General features: G+C 46.9%; 1 protein-coding gene across 1 annotated transcript in view; it reads left to right on the top strand.

Moving 5' to 3' along the window:
* The first annotated feature begins 395 nt into the window (after positions 1-395).
* The window catches only part of R3HDML (R3H domain containing like), a 31755-nt gene continuing 10216 nt past the window's right edge, over positions 396-21934 (top strand). Inside the window, exons 1-3 of the mRNA XM_040329854.1 lie at positions 396-672; positions 12420-12538; positions 21122-21254. Coding sequence (XP_040185788.1) covers positions 412-672; positions 12420-12538; positions 21122-21254 — 513 coding nt within the window. The 5' untranslated portion in view covers positions 396-411. The remainder of the gene's footprint in view (positions 673-12419; positions 12539-21121; positions 21255-21934) is intronic.

Below are 21934 nucleotides of genomic sequence, written 5' to 3'. Positions count from 1 at the left end.
TTGATGGGCGCTGGTGGGCTGCATTTGATGGGCACTTCATTAGAAAGGTGGGGTATACATGGGCACGGCAAAGGGTGTGGAGTCAGGGGTGGGGCCAATGGGGGCGGCAGAATTAGGTTTCACCTAGGGTGTCAAAAATCCTTGCACCAGCCCTGTATATAAGACCATCACATACAAAACGTATAGGGGAGGGATTGCATTTAGGTGGTGCTCAAACCACTTCCAGTATTATAAGCCTTCCACAAGTACCCAAAACCATACATTTGTAAAAGAGTTGACGTTATTCTACCACCCATACCCTAATCATTTGCATATTATTGTTTGTACCTAAACTGCAAATGGCGGAGAATTAGAGACCCATTGAGTGACGCTTGGATTTTTCTTTCTGTAGCTCTCCTGGGAAATTCAGAGATGACATTGATACACATACATCCATATGTCCCTGGCCTGCTCCTGTGGATTATGAAGCTCTCAAGCTCCTTTACTTTGGCCAGTGCCACTGAACTTCTGCATCCACCCAACAGCACTGCTGCAGATCTCATGTTTGATCTCGGAATCCCAAGAAGCCGAAGGAAGCGATACATTTCCCCCAGAGACATGAATGCTTTGCTGGACTATCACAACCAGGTGCGCTCCAAAGTCTCCCCCCCAGCTGCTAATATGGAATACATGGTAAGTGCAACTGTCCTTGGAGAGATAAGATGAATGGACACTTTTAATTCTATTAAATAAAACCTGTAAAGTTTAAGTGTTGCCCAAATTACACAGGCATAGGGCAAAGGACTAGTTACCAGTCTTGTCTGTGGTCTTCTGATCTTTTCCCCATTGCTGACTTAACATGTGTCTGTGAATGGAGGTGGTTATCAAATGATTTGGACCAGTGCACAAAGCAAGGTCCATAAAGACATGGATGAGCGAGTTTGGGGTGGAGGAACTTGAGTCCTGACAACAACCCGATAGAACACCTTTGGGGTGAATTAGAGTGGAGACTGCGAGCCAGGACTTCTCATCCAACATTAGTGCCTGACCTCACAAATGCACACAAAAGAGACATCCTAGGCTAACAACAGAAATATTAGGCAAGAGTTTGTGTTGAATTAGGGGATGCAGAAGACATACACTATATTGTCAAAAGTATTGGGGCGCCTGCCTTTACACACACATGGGGGCAGATTCAGATAGATCAGCGGATCTTTAGATCCGCGTAATCTGATTTACGATCCGCCGGCGCAAGTTTGAGAGGCTAGTGCTGTATTCAGAAAGCACTTACCTCGAAACTTGCGGCGGCGGATCGTAAATCTCCCGGCGGAATTCAAATTCCGCGGCTAGGGGGAGTGTAGCATTTAAATCAGGCGCGTCCCCGCGCCGATTTAACTGCGCATGCGCCGCCGGCTAAATTTCCCAGCGTGCATTGCTCCAAATGACGTCGCTAGGACGTCATTGGTTTCGACGGGAACGGAAATTACGTCCATCCGTATTCGCGACCGACTTACGCAAACGACGTAAAATTTCAAAACTCGGCGCGGGAACGACGGCCATACTTAACATAGGATACGCCGCATATAGCAGGGGTATCTATCCGCTGGAAAAAGCTGAACGCAAACGACGTAAAAAAAAAGCGGCGAGCGTTCGTTTCTGAATCGGCGGATCTCCTCATTTGCATATTCGTCGTGTATACAAATGGAAGCGCCACCTAGCGGCCGGCGGGAGATTGCAGCCTAAGATCCGACGGAATAAGTCACTTACACCTGTCAGATCTAAGGGAGGTCTATGCGTAACTGATTCTTATGAATTAGTCGCATAGATCCGACCGTCGGATCTCAGAGATACGACGGCGTATCAGGAGATACGCCGTCGTATCTCTATCTGAATCTGCCCCACGGACTTTAATGGCATCCCAGTCTTAGTCTGTAGGGTTCAATATTGAGTTGGCCCTCCCTTTGCATCTATAACAGCTTCAGCTCTTCTGGGAAGGCTGTCCACAAGGTTTAGGAGGGTGTCTATGGGAATGTTTGACATTTGTGAAGTTAGGCACTTATATGGAGGAAAAGGCCTGTCTCTCATTCTCCTCTCTAATTCATCCCAAAGGTGTTCTATTGGACCTTGCTTTGTGTTCTGGTGAGCAGTTATGTTGGAACAGGAATGGGCCATCCCCAAACTGTTCCCACAAAGTTGGGAGCATGAAATTGTCCAAAATGTCTTGGTATGCTGACGTCTTCAGAGTTCTTTTCACTGGAACTAAGGGGCCAAGCCCAACCCGTGAAAAATAAACCCTACGCCATAATCCCCCCTCCACCAAATGATTTGGACCAGTGCACAAAGCAAGGTCCATAAAGACATGGATGAGTGAGTTTGGGGTGGAGGAACTTGACTGTCCTGACCTCAACCTGATAGAACATCTTTGGGATGAATTAGTGGAGACTGCGAGCCAGGCCTTCTTATCCAACATCAGTACCTGAGATCAGCACCCCAGAAACGACAGAATGGACCCACAGCACAGCCAAAGCTGAGACAGGGACCCAAATTTGGACAAATCAACATGGTCAGAGTTGACTAACTCTCTGACCCCCTCTAAATTTAACATGGCACCGGTTCTGGAAAGTAACCAGGCGCTACACAACATCAGTGCCTGACCTCACCTTCTGTGCCTGACCTCACCTCTTCTGGAAGAATGGTCAGACATTCCCATAGACACACTCTTAAACCTTGTGGACAGCCTTCCCAGAAGAGTTGAAGCTGTTATAGCTGTAAAGGATGGGCCAACTCAATATTGAACCCTACGGACTAAGACTGGGATGCCATTAAAGTCCATGAGTGTGTAAAGGCAGGTTTCCCAATACTTTTGACAATATAGGGCCGGATTCATAAAGAAGATACGACGGCGTATCTCCTGATACGCCGTCGTATCTATGAGTCCGGCCGGTCGTATCTATGCGCCTGATTCATAGAATCAGGTTACGCATAGATCTCCCTAAGATCCGACAGGTGTAAGTGACTTGCACCTGTCGGATCTTAGGCTGCAATTCTAGGCCGGCCGCTAGGTGGCGATTCCATTGCGGTCGGCGTAGAATATGCAAATGAGTTATTACGCCGATTGACGAATGTATGCTTGCCCGTCGCAGTAAATTTACGCCGTTTCCGTAAGAGATATGCGGCGTAAAGATAAAGCTGCCCCCTAGGTGGCGTAGCCACTGTTAAGTATGGCCGTCGTTCCCGCGTCGAAATTTAAAAATTTACGTCGTTTGCGTAAGTCGTCCGTGAATGCCGATGGACGCCATTTACGTTAACGTCGAAACCAATGACGTCCTTGCGACGTCATTTAGCGCAATGCACGTGGGGAAATTTTAGGGACGGCGCATGCGCAGTACGATCGGCGCGGGAACGCGCCTAATTTAAATGATCCACGCCCCCTACCCGGATCATTTGAATTAGGCGCTACACCACCGCAACTTTACAGGCAAGTGCTTTCTGAATCAAGCACTTGCCCGTAAAACTTGCGGCGGTGTAACGTAAATGTGATACGTTACGCCGCCGCAGATTTACGCGATTGTACGTGAATCTGGCCCATAGTGTTTATATACAGAGGGGGAAAGGAGGAATTAAAAAAAATATCAACATAAAATGATTTCCCTTCTTTATCAATAGACCCATTTTATATGTTTGGTAGACCTTCACAGCTATACGTCATGGAGAAACACCTGGAGAAGGACTTTTCTGACCAAGCCCAGTCTGATCCACCAGTTCTTATAACCATGTCTGAAAATATTATTTTTCCAAATTTAGATGTACTTGAAATCTTGCTGTGAATATGACATTCTAGGAAGCTGCTCGTCCCATCATAAGAACATGAACATCCTGATGTTAAACGTTCTCATTTACCCGGGTGTCTATGTTCCTGCGCTAGAAATCCTAAACCTCAACTCTGGGCAGATATTCAAAAAGAGACACAAGTGAATGTGGTCATGTATTCATTAAAATCCTGAGCTCCATTTCTAAATTTAAGGCGTGTAAAAATGTAAATTTGACTTTGAATCAGCCTCTGTTTTTCCTCTGTACAGCAATATTTAGTCCAATCATAGGAATTTGTGGGCGGGGAAAAAACCAGGCCTTTACATTACACAGCACCCTGCACCTCTGGACCCCTTTACATTACACAGCACCCTGCACCTCTGGACCCTTTTACATTACACAGCACCGCACCTCTGGACCCCTTTACATTACACAGCACCCTGCACCTCTGGACCCCTTTACATTACACAGCACCCTGCACCTCTGGACCCTTTTACATTACACAGCACCGCACCTCTGGACCCCTTTACATTACACAGCACCCTGCACCTCTGGACCCTTTTACATTACACAGCACCGCACCTCTGGACCCCTTTACATTACACAGCACCCTGCACCTCTGGACCCTTTTACATTACACAGCACCCTGCACCTCTGGGCCCCTTTACATTACATAGCACCCTGCACCTCTGGGCCCCTTTACATTACACAGCACCCTGCACCTCTGGACCCCTTTACATTACACAGCACCTTGCAACCTCTGGACCCTTTTACATTACACAGCACCCTGCACCTCTGGACCCCTTTACATTACACTGCACCTTGCACCTCTGGACCCCTTTACATTACACAGCCCCCCACAGTTTGTTACACAGATACCCCCTAACAGTTCGGGACCCCCTGCATGTTTCCCAAACCTCCCTACAGTACAGACCCTCTCCCTACAGTGCAGACCCCCTCCCTATGGTACAGACCCCCTCCCTACAGTACAGACCCCCCTACATTACAGACCCCCTCTACAATACAGACCCCCCTACATTACAGACCCCCTCTACAATACAGACCCCCCTACATTACAGACCCCCTCTACAATACAGACCCCCCTACATTACAGACCCCCTCTACAATACAGACCCCCCTACAGTACAGCCCCCTCTATAATACAGCCCATACAGACCCCCCCCCCCTACATTACAGAGACGTGACCCGCGGCCCACCAGGCCTATGCCCGGTATGCCCTACGGCCAGTCAAGGCCTGCTTTACCTGATAAAACAGCTCATACAAATGCTACTATTCTATCTGTATAATTAGAAGTTTGACTGGAATAAAAAAGGATCTTTAACTAAAAATACTGTATCTACTGACTTTTTATAAACGGACACTTACCTGTCCAGAGATCCAGTGCCATCCTTACCCAAGCCAGTTATTTTCTGGTCTTCAGGTCCCATTGCGGGACTCCTTGCGGCTTCACAGCTGAATTCCCACTGCGCATGCATGGGCCATGCTGCACTATGTGAATGGTCCTGCTGCCTCCTGAGACCTTTGATGTGTCCCAGAGGGCTGTGGGTAAAGAGAAGGGGGGCAACTTCCGCTCAGATCGCCTAGGCCAGTGATGGCAAACCTTCGTACCGCAGATGTTTTAGAACTACATTTCCCATGATGCTCAACTACACTTCAGAGTGCATGAGCATCATGGGAAATGTAGTTCCAAAACATCTGGGGTGCCAATGTTCGCCATCACTGGCCTAGGCGATTTGAGTGGGAGTGGGTGACTATTAAAACTAGGTACGTGACCCCCCACAGCGGCTCCTCCCCGCAATAGATAACCCCCTCTGGGAAGCTCTATCCTGAGGGGGTTACCTTGCGGGCGCGCTCCTGTGTTCAACACTCTTAGCTAGATTCAGAGAGATTTAGGCGGGCGTAGCGTATCTCAGATACACTACGCCGCTGTAAGTTAGAGCAGCAGGTCCTGTATTCACAAAGAAGTTGGCGGCGTAGTGTAACTGGGCCGGCGTAAGCCCGCCTAATTCAAATGTGGAAGATGTGGGCGTGTTGTATGTAAATTCATTGTGACCCCACGTAAATGACGTTTTTTACTAACGGCGCATGCGCCGTCTGTGGACGTATCCCAGTGCACATGCTCCAAATGACGCCGCAAAGACTCATTGGTTTCGACGTGAACGTAACTTACGTCCAGCCACATTCACGGACGACTTACGCAAACAACGTAAAACATTTGACGCGGTCCCGACGTCCATACTTAACATTGGCTGCGCCATCTTTTTGGTGGTTTATCTTTACGCCTGAAAACGCCTTACGTAAACGGCGTATCTTTACTGCGACGGCCGGGCGTACGTTCGTGAATAGGCGTATCTAGCTGATTTACATATTCTAGGCGTAAATCAGCGTACACGCCCCTAGCGGCCAGCGTAAATAGGCAGCTAAGATACGACGGCATAGGAGACTTACGCCGGTCGTATCTTAGCAATATTTAAGCGTATCTCAGTTTAAGACTACGCTTAAATATACGACGGCAGGGATTCGGACTTACTACGGCATATCTACTGATACGCCCGTCATAAGTCTTCATGAATCTGGCCCATTGCGTTCATAGCCGCCGAGTGTATGACTCGGCCCCGCCCCCCGGCGGCCACGTCATTGGATTTAATTGACAGCAGCGGGAGCCAATGGCTGCGCTGCTATCAATCTATCCAATGAAGAGCCGAGAAGCCATTAGGAGAGGGCTTTATGATCTGGTACTGTCAAGTCCATCCATGTCCGGGAAAAAGAACGGAAAAGGACTGCTTCTTTTCCCACTGTAGCTGGTACATTTAGCTATTTGCCCGAGGTTCAGCTTTACTTAGGTGTCAGTAGACATAGTAATTTGTCTCCTTTAAAAGTGAGTTTAATTTTATTATCTGATGAGAGATTGAATTACTTATTTGCAGTCACCTCATTGAGCTACATACCGTGTTTCCCCGAAAATAACCCCGGGTCTTATATTAATTATGCCAACAAAAGACACAGTAGGGCTTATTTTCGGGGTAGGTCTTACCATGTAATGTGCTGTCTTCTCTCCCCCTCTCCCTCCCTGCCTGTCAGGAATCCCCAGTGAGAACGGAGTTAAAATGCTTGTAAAATCCTACAATTCACTCTATTACAGTAGTATATAATGTACAATGTGCGTGTTCCTGTAATATAATTGTGCCAAATACCTTCGTTATAGCGCCATTCTGCGCTTCTGTGACCCGCCGGGGCTCTTTTCCCCATAATTATATTACAGAAACACACACATTGTACATTATATAATACTGTAATAGCGTGGATTATAGGATTTTACAAGCATTTTTAACTAGGGCTAATTTTCGGGCTAGGTCTTATATTGCAGCCCTCCTGGAAAATAACGCTAGGTCTTATTTTCAGGGTAGGTCTTATTTTTGGGGAAACAGGGTAGAAGATTTTTATTGGCTCAGTAGTGATTTTTCCCTTGGAGACTAACTGAGTGCTACATAGATGGAACAAATGGCTCTCCATGGAATGAGCTGCACAAGTACATGCACTATGCAAGGTTAATTGCTACTATGTACTTCTTGTGTAGTCTTCTCCATAAGTAGACAATTATTCCATCGGTCTGGTGATTATTGGTACTCTAGCAATTGATTAATAGCGGTTTTATTAGCACAATTGAGTTAGTTATGTGTAGCTCGAGTCTAATGATGTGGTTGGCAATGATCTTCCAGTAACAAGAGATTAAAATTGCCCTTGTAGCGCCCACCTAATTTTGATGCAGTTCCTTTAACCACTTCCCGCCCGGCCTATAGCCGATTTACGTCCGGGAAGTGGTTTTGAAATCCTGACAGGACGCTCCTGGACGTCCTGCAGGATTTCATGCCGCGCACACCCGTGGGGGCTCGCAGCGCGGCGTTTGGTGATGCGGGGTGTCAGTCTGACACCCTGCATCTCCGATCTCGGTAAAGAGCCTCCGGCGGAGACTCTTTACCACGTGATCAGCCGTGTCCAATCACGGCTGATCACGATGTAAACAGGAAGAGCCGTCGATGGCTCTTCCTCACTCGCGTCTGACAGACGCGAGTATAGGAGAACCGATCGGCGGCTCTCCTGACAGGGGGGGTTCGCGCTGATTGTTTATCAGCGCAGCCCCCCCCTCGGATCGCCACACTGGACCACCAGGGATGCCCACCCTGGACCACCAGGGTGGGCAAAACAAAAAAAAAGCCTGCAAAAAAAAAAGGCTAAAAAAAAAAAAAGCATTAAAAAAAAAATATATGCCAATCAGTGCCCACAAATGGGCACTGACTGGCAACCTGGGAAAATCAGTGCTGCCCCACAGTGTCCATCAGTGCCACCCCAGTGTCCATCAGTGCCACCCCACAGTGCCCATCCATGCCCATTGCCCACCTATCAGTGCCTATCTGTGCCACCCATAAGTATCCATGAGTGCTGCTGCTAGAGATTATAGGGCCAGATCCACAAAGAGCCGCCGTAACTCAAATATTCTGATTTAAGTTACACCGCCGCAAAATTTCTACCTAAGTGCCCGATCCATAAAGCACTTACCTAGAAATTTTCGGCTGTGTAACTTAAATCCGTCCGGCGCAAGGCGTTCCTATTTTCATGGGGCGAGTCCCATTTAAATTAGACGCGCTCCCGCGCCGGACGTACTGCGCATGCTCACGACGTCATTTTCCCAACGTGCATAGCGCGGTTTTACGTTACGCCGAGTTTTGAGAATCGCACTGGGTAAAAAAAGTTGCGTCGGGAAAAAAAAAAGATACGGCGGGAAAAAATAAATAAAAAAATAAATAAATAGCAGCGTCGCGGGTAAGAAGGGTCTACTTTTACAAGGTGTAAACAGTTTACACTTTGTAAAAGCAGCCCTAATTTTACGATTGCCACGTAAGTATTTACGGAGATTTCACAAAGCGAAACCGCTTCGTGGATCTCCGTAAGTGCTCATTTGCATACGCGAAGCGGCATTTCGACTCGAAATGCCCCCAGCGGCGGATGCATTACTGCATCCTAAGATCCGGCAGTGTAAGTCCCTTACACATGTCGGATCTTCTGCCTATCTATTGGAAACTGATTCTGTGGATCAGTTCCAAAGATACTGTAGAAACAGGGATACGACGGCGTATCAGTAGATACGCCGTCGTATCCCTTTTGTGGATCTGGCCCATAGTTTTTAAAGTAACCTTTACAAATCAGTGTAACTGACTTCTGGGGCCTGAGAGCTGCACTTCAAACACCAAAAGGTGGGCAGTTGGGCTAATTAAAAGCTATGTTTTAGCAAGGACATATGTTGGATTCGTGCCTTCCTAACTTGGATTAGTATCACTTGTTGGGGATTAGCCCCCCCAGGCTGCAGCACCAACCTCTTCACCTACCTCGTGCTTGGCTTCAGAGGTGGAGCGCAGTTTTGGGATTGCAATGGGTGGCCCTTAGGCTGCACCAGGGCCCTATTGTACTCCATTCTACCTAGTGCTGATAAAGTGACTTCCTCTTTAGAGGCTAATTCCAGTATACAAGCTTCCCTGTACTCCCCCCTGAAGTGACCCTTCTTTCCCCTTTAGTGAGTGAGAAACTTGTATAGCGCAGCACATGCAAACTGAATCGCCTCAGGGCGCTTGGTATGCATTCCCTTCTGTCTTTAGCCTTCAGAAAAGATGGGTTTTGAGGTTTTTCCTGAAGACCTGGTGATTCACTTCCCTTCGAATGCTAGTTGGTAGAGCGTTCCACAGTCTAGGTCCTTGGACTGCAAATCTTCGTTCTCCTTTGGACTTGTATCTGGCCTTGGGTATCTGGAGTAGTTTTTGGTTAGTGGAACTGAGAACGCAATTGGGGTTGTGACATTTTAATTTTTCACATACAGTACAGACCAAAAGTTTGGACACACCTTCTCATTCAAAGGTTTTTTTTTATTTTCATGACTATGAAAATTGTAGATTCACACTGAAGGCATCAAAACTATGAAGTAACACATGTGGAATTATACATAACAAAAAAGTGTGAAACAACTGAAAATATATTTCATATTCTAGGTTCTTCAAAGTAGCCACCTTTTGCTTTGATTACTGCTTGGCACACTCTTGGCATTCTCTTGATGAGCTTCAAGAGGTAGTCACCTGGCGCAGCACCCCATCATTCTCCTTCTTGGTCAAATAGCCCTTACACAGCCTGGAGGTGTGTTTGGGGTCATTGTCCTGTTGAAAAATAAATGATGGTCCAACTAAGCGCAAACCGGATGGAATAGCATGCCGCTGCAAGATGCTGTGGTAGCCATGCTGGTTCAGTATGCCTTCAATTTTGATTATATCCCCAACAGTGTCACCAGCAAAGCACCCCCACACCATCACACCTCCTCCTCCATGCTTCACGGTGGGAACCAGGCATGTAGAGTCCATCCGTTCACCTTTTCTGCGTCGCACAAAGACACGGGGGTTGGAACCAAAGATCTCAAGTTTGGACTCATCAGACCAAAGCACAGATTTCCACTGGTCTAATGTCCATTCCTTGTGTTCTTTAGCCCAAACAAGTCTCTTCTGCTTATCTTCAAAGCGGAGGTCCGCCAAATTTTTTTTTTTAAAAGTCAGCAGCTACAAATACTGCAGCTGCTGACTTTTAAAATATGGACACTTACCTGTCAAGCGCGCCCGCGATGTCGGTACCCGAGGCAGACCCGTGCTCGGATGCTGCCGCCGCCATCTTCGGTAAGGGAATCAGGAAATTAAGCCTTGCAGCTTCACTTCCCTGTTCCCTACTGCGCGAATCGCGCTGCGCAATCAAAATGACCCCTCTTGTCTTCTGTGACCCATGTGTCTCCCAGAAGACAGCCAGGGGACGACGGGAAGTGACGTAGACCCCCGCAGATTCTGCAGGGGGTCTATGCCTGGAAGTGGGTGCAAATACCTGTATTATTCAGGTATCTGCATCCCCCTCCCCCTGAAAGGTGCCAAATGTGACACCGGAGGGGGGGAGGGTTCTGAAAAGCGGAGGTTCCATTAATATACTTGCCATTTTCCAATGCTTTCTGAACAGTCCAGTGATAAACCAAGCCTGATCTTCCTCATATCTGAAAAGTCCTTGAAAAAAAAAAAAAGTTGCACTGATGTGATGACATCAGCAATATTCTGAGCAGGACTAGTACTACACAGTGAATGCAAGATGCCCCCTCAGGGGTGGGCTATGACACACATTGCTGCCCATGACATTCACAGTAATGTCCTCAGTCTTCTGGTGTTAAATTGGATTAGGCAACATTTAAGACTGAGGACATCTTGTGGTGGAATAGAAGTACTGTGGGCCACAGCTCTGGATTGAAACACGGACTGATTTTTTATTTTTTTAATATTGCTGGGTCTAAAAAATAGCCTGGAGCCAGGCTTTAAATATGATAGCATATGTGTATCCCACACTTGTAGAAGCTCAATAAGGGATGATTTATGAGTACTAGTTAATCCCCTAGCAAACCGAATAAGGTGCAGCGGAGTTCACTATGCGCAATGATTCGCAATGGGAATAAAAAAAAAAAGCAGAATTTTTGCAAGCACTTGCTTGGGTGAACTGCCTCTGGGCCAGATTCTCAGAAGAGTTACGCCGGTGTATCTACTGATACACCGGCGTAATTCGAAATTCCCGCCGGCATATCATTGTTTTGTATTCGCAAAACAAGATACGCCGGAATTAGGCTCGGATCCGACTGGTGTAAGTCACTTACACCGTCGGATCCTAAATGCAATACACCGCTGACCGCTATGTGGCGTTTACGTTCAGGTCTCATTTGACTATGCAAATGAGCCTGATACGCCGATTCCCGAACGAATTTGCGTCGCGTACTCGTCGTTTACGTCGTTTCAGTAAGCGTAAGGTTACCCCTGCTATATGAGGGGTAACCTTGTGCCAGTCCGCCGTATGCCATGTTAAGTATGGCGTCGGGTCTGCGTCGTCTTTTTCCGTCGGTTACGTCGTTTTCCTAAGTCGTTCTTGAATACGACTTTACGTCAATGACGCTCACGTCGGCGTCATTGACGTTTTCCGTCGTGAGCTGGAGCATGCGCACTGGGCTATTTTTCAGCCCGGCGCATGCGCAGTTCAATCGGCGCGGGGGCCGTCCCCTTTGAATTACGCGGCCATACGCCGGGCCATTTACACTACGCCGCCGCAAATTACGGAGCAAGTGCTTGGAGAATACGGCACTTGCTCCAGTAAGTTGCGGTGGCGTAGTGTAAATGGCTTACACTACGCCAACGCGGGATCTTGGAGAATCTGGCCCTCTATTCTTTTAAGAGATCCACCCCAGTGTGTAGATTTAACACCACGAGGTGCTACTACTACACCAACCCCAATGACCTATAGAAAAGCAGCTCAATACTTTTTTTTTTTTACAGTAAACAGCTCAATACTTTTAATGTTGTGGCGACATCTAGTGTTGAATGTGAGCAAAACACTTTTCTCCTCTACCACAACACTGGGGCTGGAAATGCAACATGCAAACATTTGGCACTGCAGCAATGCTTGCTGGATGGCAAAAAAAATGTAGTTGTCACTATTTATTTATTTAAATTTTTCTCAGCACAGAAATCCTTTAATGCTGATCTTTTATTTCATTAAGGTGTGGGACGAGAGGCTAGCCAAATCTGCTGAGTCCTGGGCGAACCAGTGTAAGTGGGACCACGGGCCAAACCAGCTGATGCGTTACATAGGCCAGAATCTCTCCATCCACTCTGGAAGGTAACTCATTCCTCTGTATTTGCTTTATGTATGAATAGTTGCTAAAAAAAGATAATGGTGCTAGGCAGACCACATGACTCCTGTGCTGGAAAATCTGCATTGGCTCCCTATTAATTTGGAGCAACCGATCACAGCCAATCATAATTCATCTCTCTCTGATCTACATGCAAATTATTAGACTTTTAAATGCAATTTTTTTTTTATGAGTGTTTAAAACTTTACAATACATGGTCTCTGCTGAAGCAGAACACAACCCATGGATAGAAATGCTTTGGCCTAATGGGCTTCATCAACATGGGGCTGGTCAACACATGTAGCTCCAAGTGAGTGACTTCACTGTGTTACTAACAATAGATAAGGAAATATCAGGAAAACCACCTGGGAAATGCAAATAACTCTCTGCAAAAAGAGGAAGGCCCTCTGGGTAATATCATCATTGCCTGTTAGGCCTTTAAAGTCTATGTACTGCCAAATCTTTTTGTTTCATTTTGGATTGAGTGGGGGCAAGTTTAAGAGGAAGTAAAAAGAGATTTCTTTCTCCTCCCCCTCCGCCTACTGCTACTATTGCTACTACTACTACGACTAATACTACTACTGCTACTACTATGACTAATACTACTACTGCTGCTGCTGCTACTATTGCTACTACTACTACTACTACCAGTGCCGATCCTGACCTCCCTGGGGCCCTAAGCAAAATGACATGTCACATTAAAGTTGAGAAGCGGGGGGGGGGGGGGGGTTTAGGCGCTGCCGACAGTGACATGTCACATTAAAGATTAAAGTTGAGAAGCGGGGAGGGGGGGGTCTGCTGTCGGAAATTACATCTTACATTAAAGTGAGAAGCGGGGACTTCTTACCTCTTCTCCCATTTACCATGCATCCAGCGTGTTGAGAAGCGGGGTAAGGGGTCGAAAATTACTTCTCATCAGGCGGGGCCTCTATTAATTTACGGGCCCCTAAGCGGCTTGCATAGTGAGCCTATCGGCCCTGACTACTACTACTACTGCTGCTACTATTGCTACTACTACTACTGCTGCTACTATTGCTACTACTACTACTGCTGCTGCTGCTAACACTATTACTGCTACTGCTACTACTCAGCTCTGAATTAACATAGGGACTATTGGAGCTGCAGCTCCAGTCCCCTTCCTTCAGATTGGCCCAGCCCCAGTGGAAAGAGCGAGTCACTAATTCTGCCAAGCCCTGACTACCCAAAGGTACCCACTCTCTCTCACTCTCTCTCACTATCTCTCAACCCTCTCTCTCTACTCCCCCCCCTCTTTTCTCTCTCTCACCCCCTCTCTCTATTTAAAGCGGAGTTCCACCTAAAAATGGAACTTCCGCTTAACCCACTCCTCGCCCCCTTACATGCCACATTTGGCATGTAATTTTTTTTGGGGGGGGGAGTGGGGGCTTCAGGAGAAGGAGACTTTCTGTCCCACTTCCTCCTTCCGCCGAGGGGCTGGAAAGGCGATTAGCTTAATCGCCTTTTCACAGCCCCTCCCTGTAGGCGAGGGCCTGTCCAATCAGACGGCGCCGCGCCACCAGCGCATGCGCAGTGGGTGCCCAGCCGTGACGCCGAAAGCTGTCACTGCCGGGTGCCCACACTAAGAATGAAGACGCCGGCCGGCGAGGAGGGGCGAGGAGCGGAGTCCCGACCGGCGCGTCGCTGGAGCCGTGGAGCAGGTAAGTGTCTGTTTATTAAAAGCCAGCAGCTACACTTTTTGTAGCTGCTGACTTTTAATAAACTTAAAAAAAAGGTGGAAAACCCCTTTAATTCCATTTGTTTAAATAGTTACCGTATATACTCGAGTAGAAGCCAAGTTTTTCAACACATTTTTATGTGCTGAAAATGCCCCCCCTCGGCTTATAAAGTCACCTTTTTGCACCTGATCTCCCGGGCTTTGGGGACCCGGTACTGGCCGGCCGTAGGCCCCCTGGACACCAAACTTGGCACACATTCCTCTACAAGTGTGCAAAGTATGTTGTCCGGGGGACCTACGGTCGCGGAGCACCGATTTTTCAAAGCCCGGCACCCCTTCTATAGACTCCCATGTTAAACGGTCATTTCTCTGGTGACTTTGGGAACCTGGTACCGGCCAGTCATAGGTTCCCTGGACCCGGAAATTGGCACACATGTAGCCCCATTTCTCCTCTACAAGTGTGCAAGGTTTGTTGTCTGGGGGACATACGGCTGGGGAGCACCGATTTTTCAAAGCCGGGCACACCTTCAATAGACTCCCATGTTAAATGTCAGTCTAGTCATGGGCACAGTGAGGCAAGGGCACACTGAGGCATGGGCACACTGAGGCATGGGCACACTGAGGCATGGGCACACTGAGGCATGGGCACACTGAGGCATGAACACAGTGAGGCATGCAGATGGACACCCTAGGCTTATCCTCGCGTCAATAAATTTTCCCATTTTTTGGTGGTAAAATTAGGTGCCTCGGCTTATATTCGGGTTGGCTTATACTCGATAGTATATACGGTACTTACCGTATTTATCGGCGTATAACGCGCACCCCAATTTTAAGAGGGAATTTTCTGGAAAAACTACAGTTACAGTTATAGTTATTTATAATCACTATTTGACATTAGACACAAACTTTTTATGAATTCTTAAAATTACTTCTTATTCTCCCATCTAGACTTTCATGATGTCACAAAAAATAAGCAGAATTTCTTTTACCTGACACCTGTAGCGCGGCTTGGGGCTTCTATACCCAAATGTTCAGCATTCTCATTCTGTGGTGAAGGGGCGGGAATGGCAGCGCTGGCCGAGACTGTAGCGCGTACCTATGGCATACCTCGGAGGGGAAGGAGGGGGACGAGCGCCCCGCCGGAAATCACCGAGCCGTCATCTCCTCTCGGCTCTCACTCGGCTGTCACGTCACACACGCACAGTCCCGCCTCCGCCATCGACATTGGATCATCTCCTGTGACAGACAGAACACTGGTCCAATGCTGGTGGCGGAGGCGGGACTGTGCGTGTGTGACGTGACAGCCGAGTGAGAGCCGAGAGGAGATGGCGGCTCGGTGATTTCCGGCGGGCGCTCGTCACCCTCCTTCCCCTCCGAGGTATGCTATCTGTCGACTTCTCTCATAAACAACATAAAAAAAATTGTGGCTCTTACTATCCCAGCAAATCCTAAAAGAGGAAGTATCCTGACAACCCATCTGTCTACAGGAGAGAGGCAATCCATAATTCCTGGCTAGTGGAAGCATCTATATCGGAGCTGATAAGGTTCCCATGAGCCTGCCAACTGACAACTTTGTGTGCCCAACCTAGCCAGGACAGAGTTGTCATTCATGGGTTCACACTATTGTAACGTGTCACATGGACATCCAGCTACACAACGTCGCATGCCTCTATAGCCAGAACTTATTTTTATTATTATTTTATTTATTTTTTTCATTTTTAGTTCACTCTACTGTATGGCATCTCATGGGCATTCAGCGAAACAACTTCACTTCTCTATACCCAAAGCATATTTAAGGTTTTTAAAATGTTTTTATTTTATTTTTATTATTTTTAGCTCACTTCATAGTAAGGTGTCTCAAGGACATTTATATACACAACTTCATATGTCTCTATATCTAGAACATCGTTTTTTTATTATTTATTTTTTTAGTTCACGGTGTTGTAAGGTGTTTCATGAACATTCATCTAAACAACTTCTCTATAGCCAGATCATATTTTTCAAGTTTTTAGAGTGTTGAAGGGCCAAAATCACTCCTCTATTTCTCCTGGTAACCATTGTCACAGGATTGAAAGTGACAAAGTCCAAAATGATGTTGCCACCAGAACAGGAATAGTGGGATCGTCCAATGGGAACACTAGTCCTGGTGACAACTGTCTAAGAGGGAATTCCCTTAACTTGGAAGACCTTTTCTCTTACTTACTATACAGGCAGGGCCAGGACAAGGGGTGGGCAAGAGGGATGGCTGCCATTCTGCACAATGGTTTATTGCAGGGATGTGGTTGCCCTAATCTTAAGTAAAGAAGGGGGAGGCGCAGGTTGCCATTTTTGCCCTGGGCACTGGATGGCCTTGTCCCGGCACTGTCCACAGATCAGGAAGTAATGGTAAATCTCCCATGTGGAAGAAAGTTCTAAAAAGAACAAAAAAAAACACACATTTTGGCTTTAGATATGCTTTAGGAAGTTCTGCCTCAAAAAAATCTCCCCACCGATTTATTTATGTAGTAGTTTGCATAGATGAGCCTGAGTTTGGTACAAACTTAGACCAATTCCAAGAAGGAAGCTGTCACTTCCACCCACTACAACCCAATCAACTGTGGCCTGCATGTACACAAATGCTCATGACATCTTTGACCTTATATGGCCACATGGCAATGCTGGTCAATGTCACTGACTGCCACATAGCAAAATCCTATCTGGCAAGGCAAGGGACCCACAGTATTTCTCTCCTGCAGTTAAGACCTAACACTAGGTCTTTTGCCTCCCCCAGCCTTTGACTTGGCAGAATAAGGAGAAGCAGTAGACTGATCAGCTCAGTTCTCTGGCACTCGACTTTTTCCTCCTGCAAGAGATTGATATCAGGTCAATTTCAGAGCATTACACTGCTTGAATGAAAAAAAAATGCATTTACAGATGTATTAATGGTTACAGAACTGCATTAATTTATGTATTATATCGGCAATAAGGGGTTCACCTCTAATGCCGCGTACACACGATCATTTTTCGGCATGAAAAAAAAAACATTTTTAAAAAATGTAATTTATAATGATCATTTTTCGGGTTCTGAAAAACGACAAAAAAAAAAATCGAACATGCTGCATTTTTTAACAACGTTTTAAACGATGTCGTTTTTCGGGTTGTAAAAAATGATCGTGTGTGGGCTAAAACGACGTTAAAAACCAGCGCATGCTCAGAAGCAAGTTATGAGACGGGAGCGCTTGTTCTAGTAAAACTACCGTTCGTAATGGAGTAAGCACATTCATCACGCTGTGACAGACAGAAAATCGCAAATCGTCTTTTACGAACACGAAATCAGATAAAGCAGCCCCAAGGGTGGCGTCATCCGCATGGAACTTCCCCTTTATAGTGCCGTCGTGCCGTGTTGTACGTCACCGTGCTTTGCTAGAGCATTTTTTAAAAACTGATTGTGTGTAGGCAAGGCCGTTTTAATGATGAAGTTGGAAAAAATGACGTTTTTTCGAAATGCTGAAAAAAGTTGTTTTTTTCATGCCGAAAAATGATCGTGTGTACGCGGCATCAGGGTTGGAACCATAAGCTGCTTTAAAAACCATTGAGTCTGAATAGGAAACAAAGTAGAGGTGTTCCTGTTGAATTCCATAGCTCCCAACTGTTCCTGATTTCGAGAGACTGTCCCTAATTTGTTACTCTGTCCCAAATTCCTCCTTATTTGTCCCTCATTTTGGCCTGATCAATATAGATGTATATAAAATGCACTTTTTAACTATCAAAAAGTGTTTTCCAGCACTAAACCTTTCATCAGATTTCTAAATTGCTGCATTTGTAAATTCCAAAAGCCAATATAAAGGAATAGTATTGGTGAAAAAAAAGCACTTGTGGGTTTAACCAATCTTGTTTATTTTTGTACAATTCTCCTTTGAGGGGGCGTGGCAAGGGGTGTGACCTATGTCTACATACTATTGCTGATAGGTGTCCCTCGTTCCCATCTCAAAAAGTTGGGAGGTATGGAATTCCAATGTTTTCATGGTAGGCTTCCAAAGTCTGACAGCCCAGCAGTTCTTCCATCATTGAAAGCATTGAGGATAGTTGCAGGGCCGATCCTAGGCAGGGTGCACAGGGTGCATTGCACCCAGGCGCCTGCAGAGGTAGGGGTGCCAAAGTGCCAGAGTTCTCTCTGATCATCTCCTGTACTATGTCTGCAGTCTCTGACCATCTCCTGTATCACGTCTGTAGTATGAAGCCCTCTCTGTGTCCATCAGAGAGGCCCTCCTCCAGGTCCCAATAAAGTACTGTATTTTTTTATTGTAAGGATTCCAGGTTGATGAAGACTTCGTGGGGGAGCATCTCTGTGGTTGAGTCATTGCCATAGAAACATTTGTAAAGGGGAGGGGTTAGTAAAACGATGGTGGCGCCCATGTGGGGGCGCCAGAAATATTTCTGCACCCAGGCGCCTGTGACCCTAGGATCGGCCCTGGATAGTTGACAGTCAAATGCTGTTGCTTTGACGTATGTCCACTGCCAGAACCATGAGTGCCTCTATACCTGTTTTGGATCACTGATAGCCTCATAGCTTCTCAGCAGTTCTGTTAACAGGTATGGGTTGCTTGCATAGAAACACATTCAGCTGGGGGAGGTATGCCAAGAGCGACTACATTGTCTAGCCAAAAATGAGAGGAGGTTCCCCTAAAAGAAGCAGAGATAAGGACAGTGTTTCCAGTTTTCCAGCTGTGATCAGCCTGTTCTCTCCACTAAGTAAATAGACCAGTGCAAACACTGATATCTCCACACTAACAGATGTGAGAGCTATGTCTCTAGCCCTTACAATGGCGGTGATCACCCTTTTTTGTCACTCAGAGTCTCCCTGTTCAATCTTGCTTACATACTACAGAGAAGCCTTTTGCTGCTTTCAGTGCTTTGGCTATTCAATATCATATCCATGATTCATTCTAAATTTTAGGCAGCTAATGAAAATTAATAAAGTGGTCAGCATTGGCGGCTGGTGCTCAAAATATTTAGGGGGGCGCAAACAAATGAAAAAAAAAGACAATTGCAGCCTCACTGTGCCCATCAAAGGCAGCCACTGTGCCCATCAAAGGCAGCCACTGTGCCCATCAAAGGCAGCCACTGTGCCCATCAAAGGCAGCCACTGTGCCCATCAAATGCAGCCACTGTGCCATGCCATCAATTGTCGCCACTGTGCCATTAATTGTCACCCCACTGTGCCATCAATTGTCACCACTGTGCCATGCCAAACGCAGCCACTGTGCCATCAAACGCAGCCACTGTGCCATGCCATCAATTGTCCCCACTGTGCCCACATCAATTGTCCCCACTGTGCCCACATCAATTGTGCCCACATCAATTGTCGCCACTGTGCCCACATCAATTGTCGCCACTGTGCCCACATCAATTGTCGCCACTGTGCCCACATCAATTGTTCGCCACTGTGCCCACATCAATTGTTCGCCACTGTGCCCACATCAATTGTCCCCACTGTGCCCTGTAAAATGCTGCCAGTCAGATTGCCCCCCCCCCCCCGCCCGGCACTTACCTTTCTGGGGTTCGCCATCCTCCTTCCACGGTCCCTCGATGTCTTCTGCCGCCCTTGATGACGCTTCAGCCAATCAGGTTACTGATAACTAGAATCAGTGAACCTGATTGGCTGAGTCTTATCCAAGGGACGTAGCCCACTACGTTCCGAGGATAAGACATCCGGGAGCTGAAGGGCTGTACTGGGAAAGCCGCTGGCTCTGATAGGCACTTCCGCACAGCCAACCAGCTGTCCTTATTCAGATAATCAGCGCCCAATGTCCGGTTATCTGAATAGGCTGGCCACAATAACATACACTCATGCAATGCATGAGTGCATGTTATTTGCGCGGCGCTGCAAAACGAATTTTTAAAAGCCTTAAAGGGCCCGTTTTTTTTTTTTTTTTATGACTACAGGCGGGGGGGCGGCGCCGGGCACCCCCTATGGACGGGCCGAGACTGGTGGTCAGTCTACTAAAATGTGACATTTAAATTAAAGGTATTGTATAGTCAGTTCACATTTTCTTATTTGTCTTATCAGTAATCAAGAAAAGTCAATAGAGGCCTACCTGCCGTTGTTGGCCTGTGTATGGATCAAACCCTGTCTTCTCACCCGCTTGTTATCTGCTCAAAATGGGCATGATAGACAGCCCAAATGCACAGTACCTGCTGTTGGCCATCAATGTGGTCACCGCAAAAAAGCTTGGTGCGCTTACTAATCAAACAAGTGATCCATATTTAGTCTTGTGTTCATTGTTTTAAAATTGTCCCACATCACATTAGGTCCAAGTTGGGTGGGTGGCCTTGGTGGCATTGTTTTAAAATTGTCCCACACCACATTAGGTCCAAGTTGGGTGGGTGGCCTTGGTGGCATTCCAATTTGAGTTGTAAAAGTGTGCTGGAGCCATGGGTGATGGCATACCAGTGTATTACCCCATTCATGAGAGTCTGCATTGACCAAGTTGCTTAGGGCTGTTGGCTTCTTTAGAGTGGCAAAAGTGGGACAGGCATTTGGAATTGTGCCCTACAACAGCGATAAGGCACACTGCAGAGGTGGCAGTGTCCACATCCTTTGGTGTCATGGAGCAATCTCAGACTTTGGCCTATGAGAAGAAGAGCACCAATTTCTGGAAACTGCCAATGAAATTAGTATTCATGAGATCCTGTGTAGAAAGAAGGGGGAAGCAATATACCAAACCAGTGCCTCTCCTGTAGTAAGTTCTACCTATTCCTACACCTAATTATTGTCCCTGTGAGTACTAGCCTATTTTTAAGGTCAGTAAAAGAAACCAGGTTGTTTGTAGTAAATGGAGACATTATTGGTGCATTCCGATGATCCATCAAGCTCACATAAACTTTGTTTTTGCAGGTATAGGTCAATTGTGGATCTAGTCAAGTCTTGGTACGACGAGAGACAACATTACTCTTTTCCTTACCCTCGGGAGTGTAACCCCAGCTGTCCCAACAAATGTAGTGGCTCTGTGTGCAGCCATTACACACAGGTAAGGACTCAATCCAAATATAGCTCCCAAAGACATGATACAACATATACAATATCCTCCTGGTCAGGGATGTTGGTTCTAAAGACTTCAATGGTTCCAAAATGTGTATTGTAAAACGCCAAATGCACCTGGAATATGCAAACTGCAACCTGCATTGGTGTGAACCAAGCCGAATAGTACAGAGGCTGCCAGCTGCAGATACAGTTCCATGCACACCGACAATAATGGCTCAGTCTAGGACTGGGGTCGGCAACCCGTCGATCGCGAACCACCTGTGGACCGTGGGCAGGTAACAGGTGGATCACGAATAGATCCCCAGGTTGCCGACACTGTTTCACCCTGAAAGCTTTAGAGTGTGCAGGCACACACTCAACCAATCCCCGCCTGCAGAGACAGACTCAGCAGCGGGGTAGGGAAAGCCTTTGGATACAGCTCGGAGGGTTTGGCCTTGTGACATGCCCGAGCTCTTCCACTGACTGCGGTGCGCGCCTCTGCACCAGCTCTCCCCCTCCAATCCATCCAAAGCATATGCGGCTGCGTGTAATGTGTGAGAGGAGGGCCGGTGGGGATCAGAATATGGAGCTCTGTCACGACAGCTTCCCTGCACCACTCTGCATAAGTAAAGAACGTTTGTGCCTTTCTGACCCCCCCAATACTCTACACCCTCCTAACCTCCCTGC

Source organism: Rana temporaria, chromosome 12 (assembly GCF_905171775.1).
Source record: "Rana temporaria chromosome 12, aRanTem1.1, whole genome shotgun sequence".
NCBI classification, from domain to species: domain Eukaryota; kingdom Metazoa; phylum Chordata; class Amphibia; order Anura; family Ranidae; genus Rana; species Rana temporaria.
This window is presented reverse-complemented; position numbering and strand designations above follow the sequence as displayed.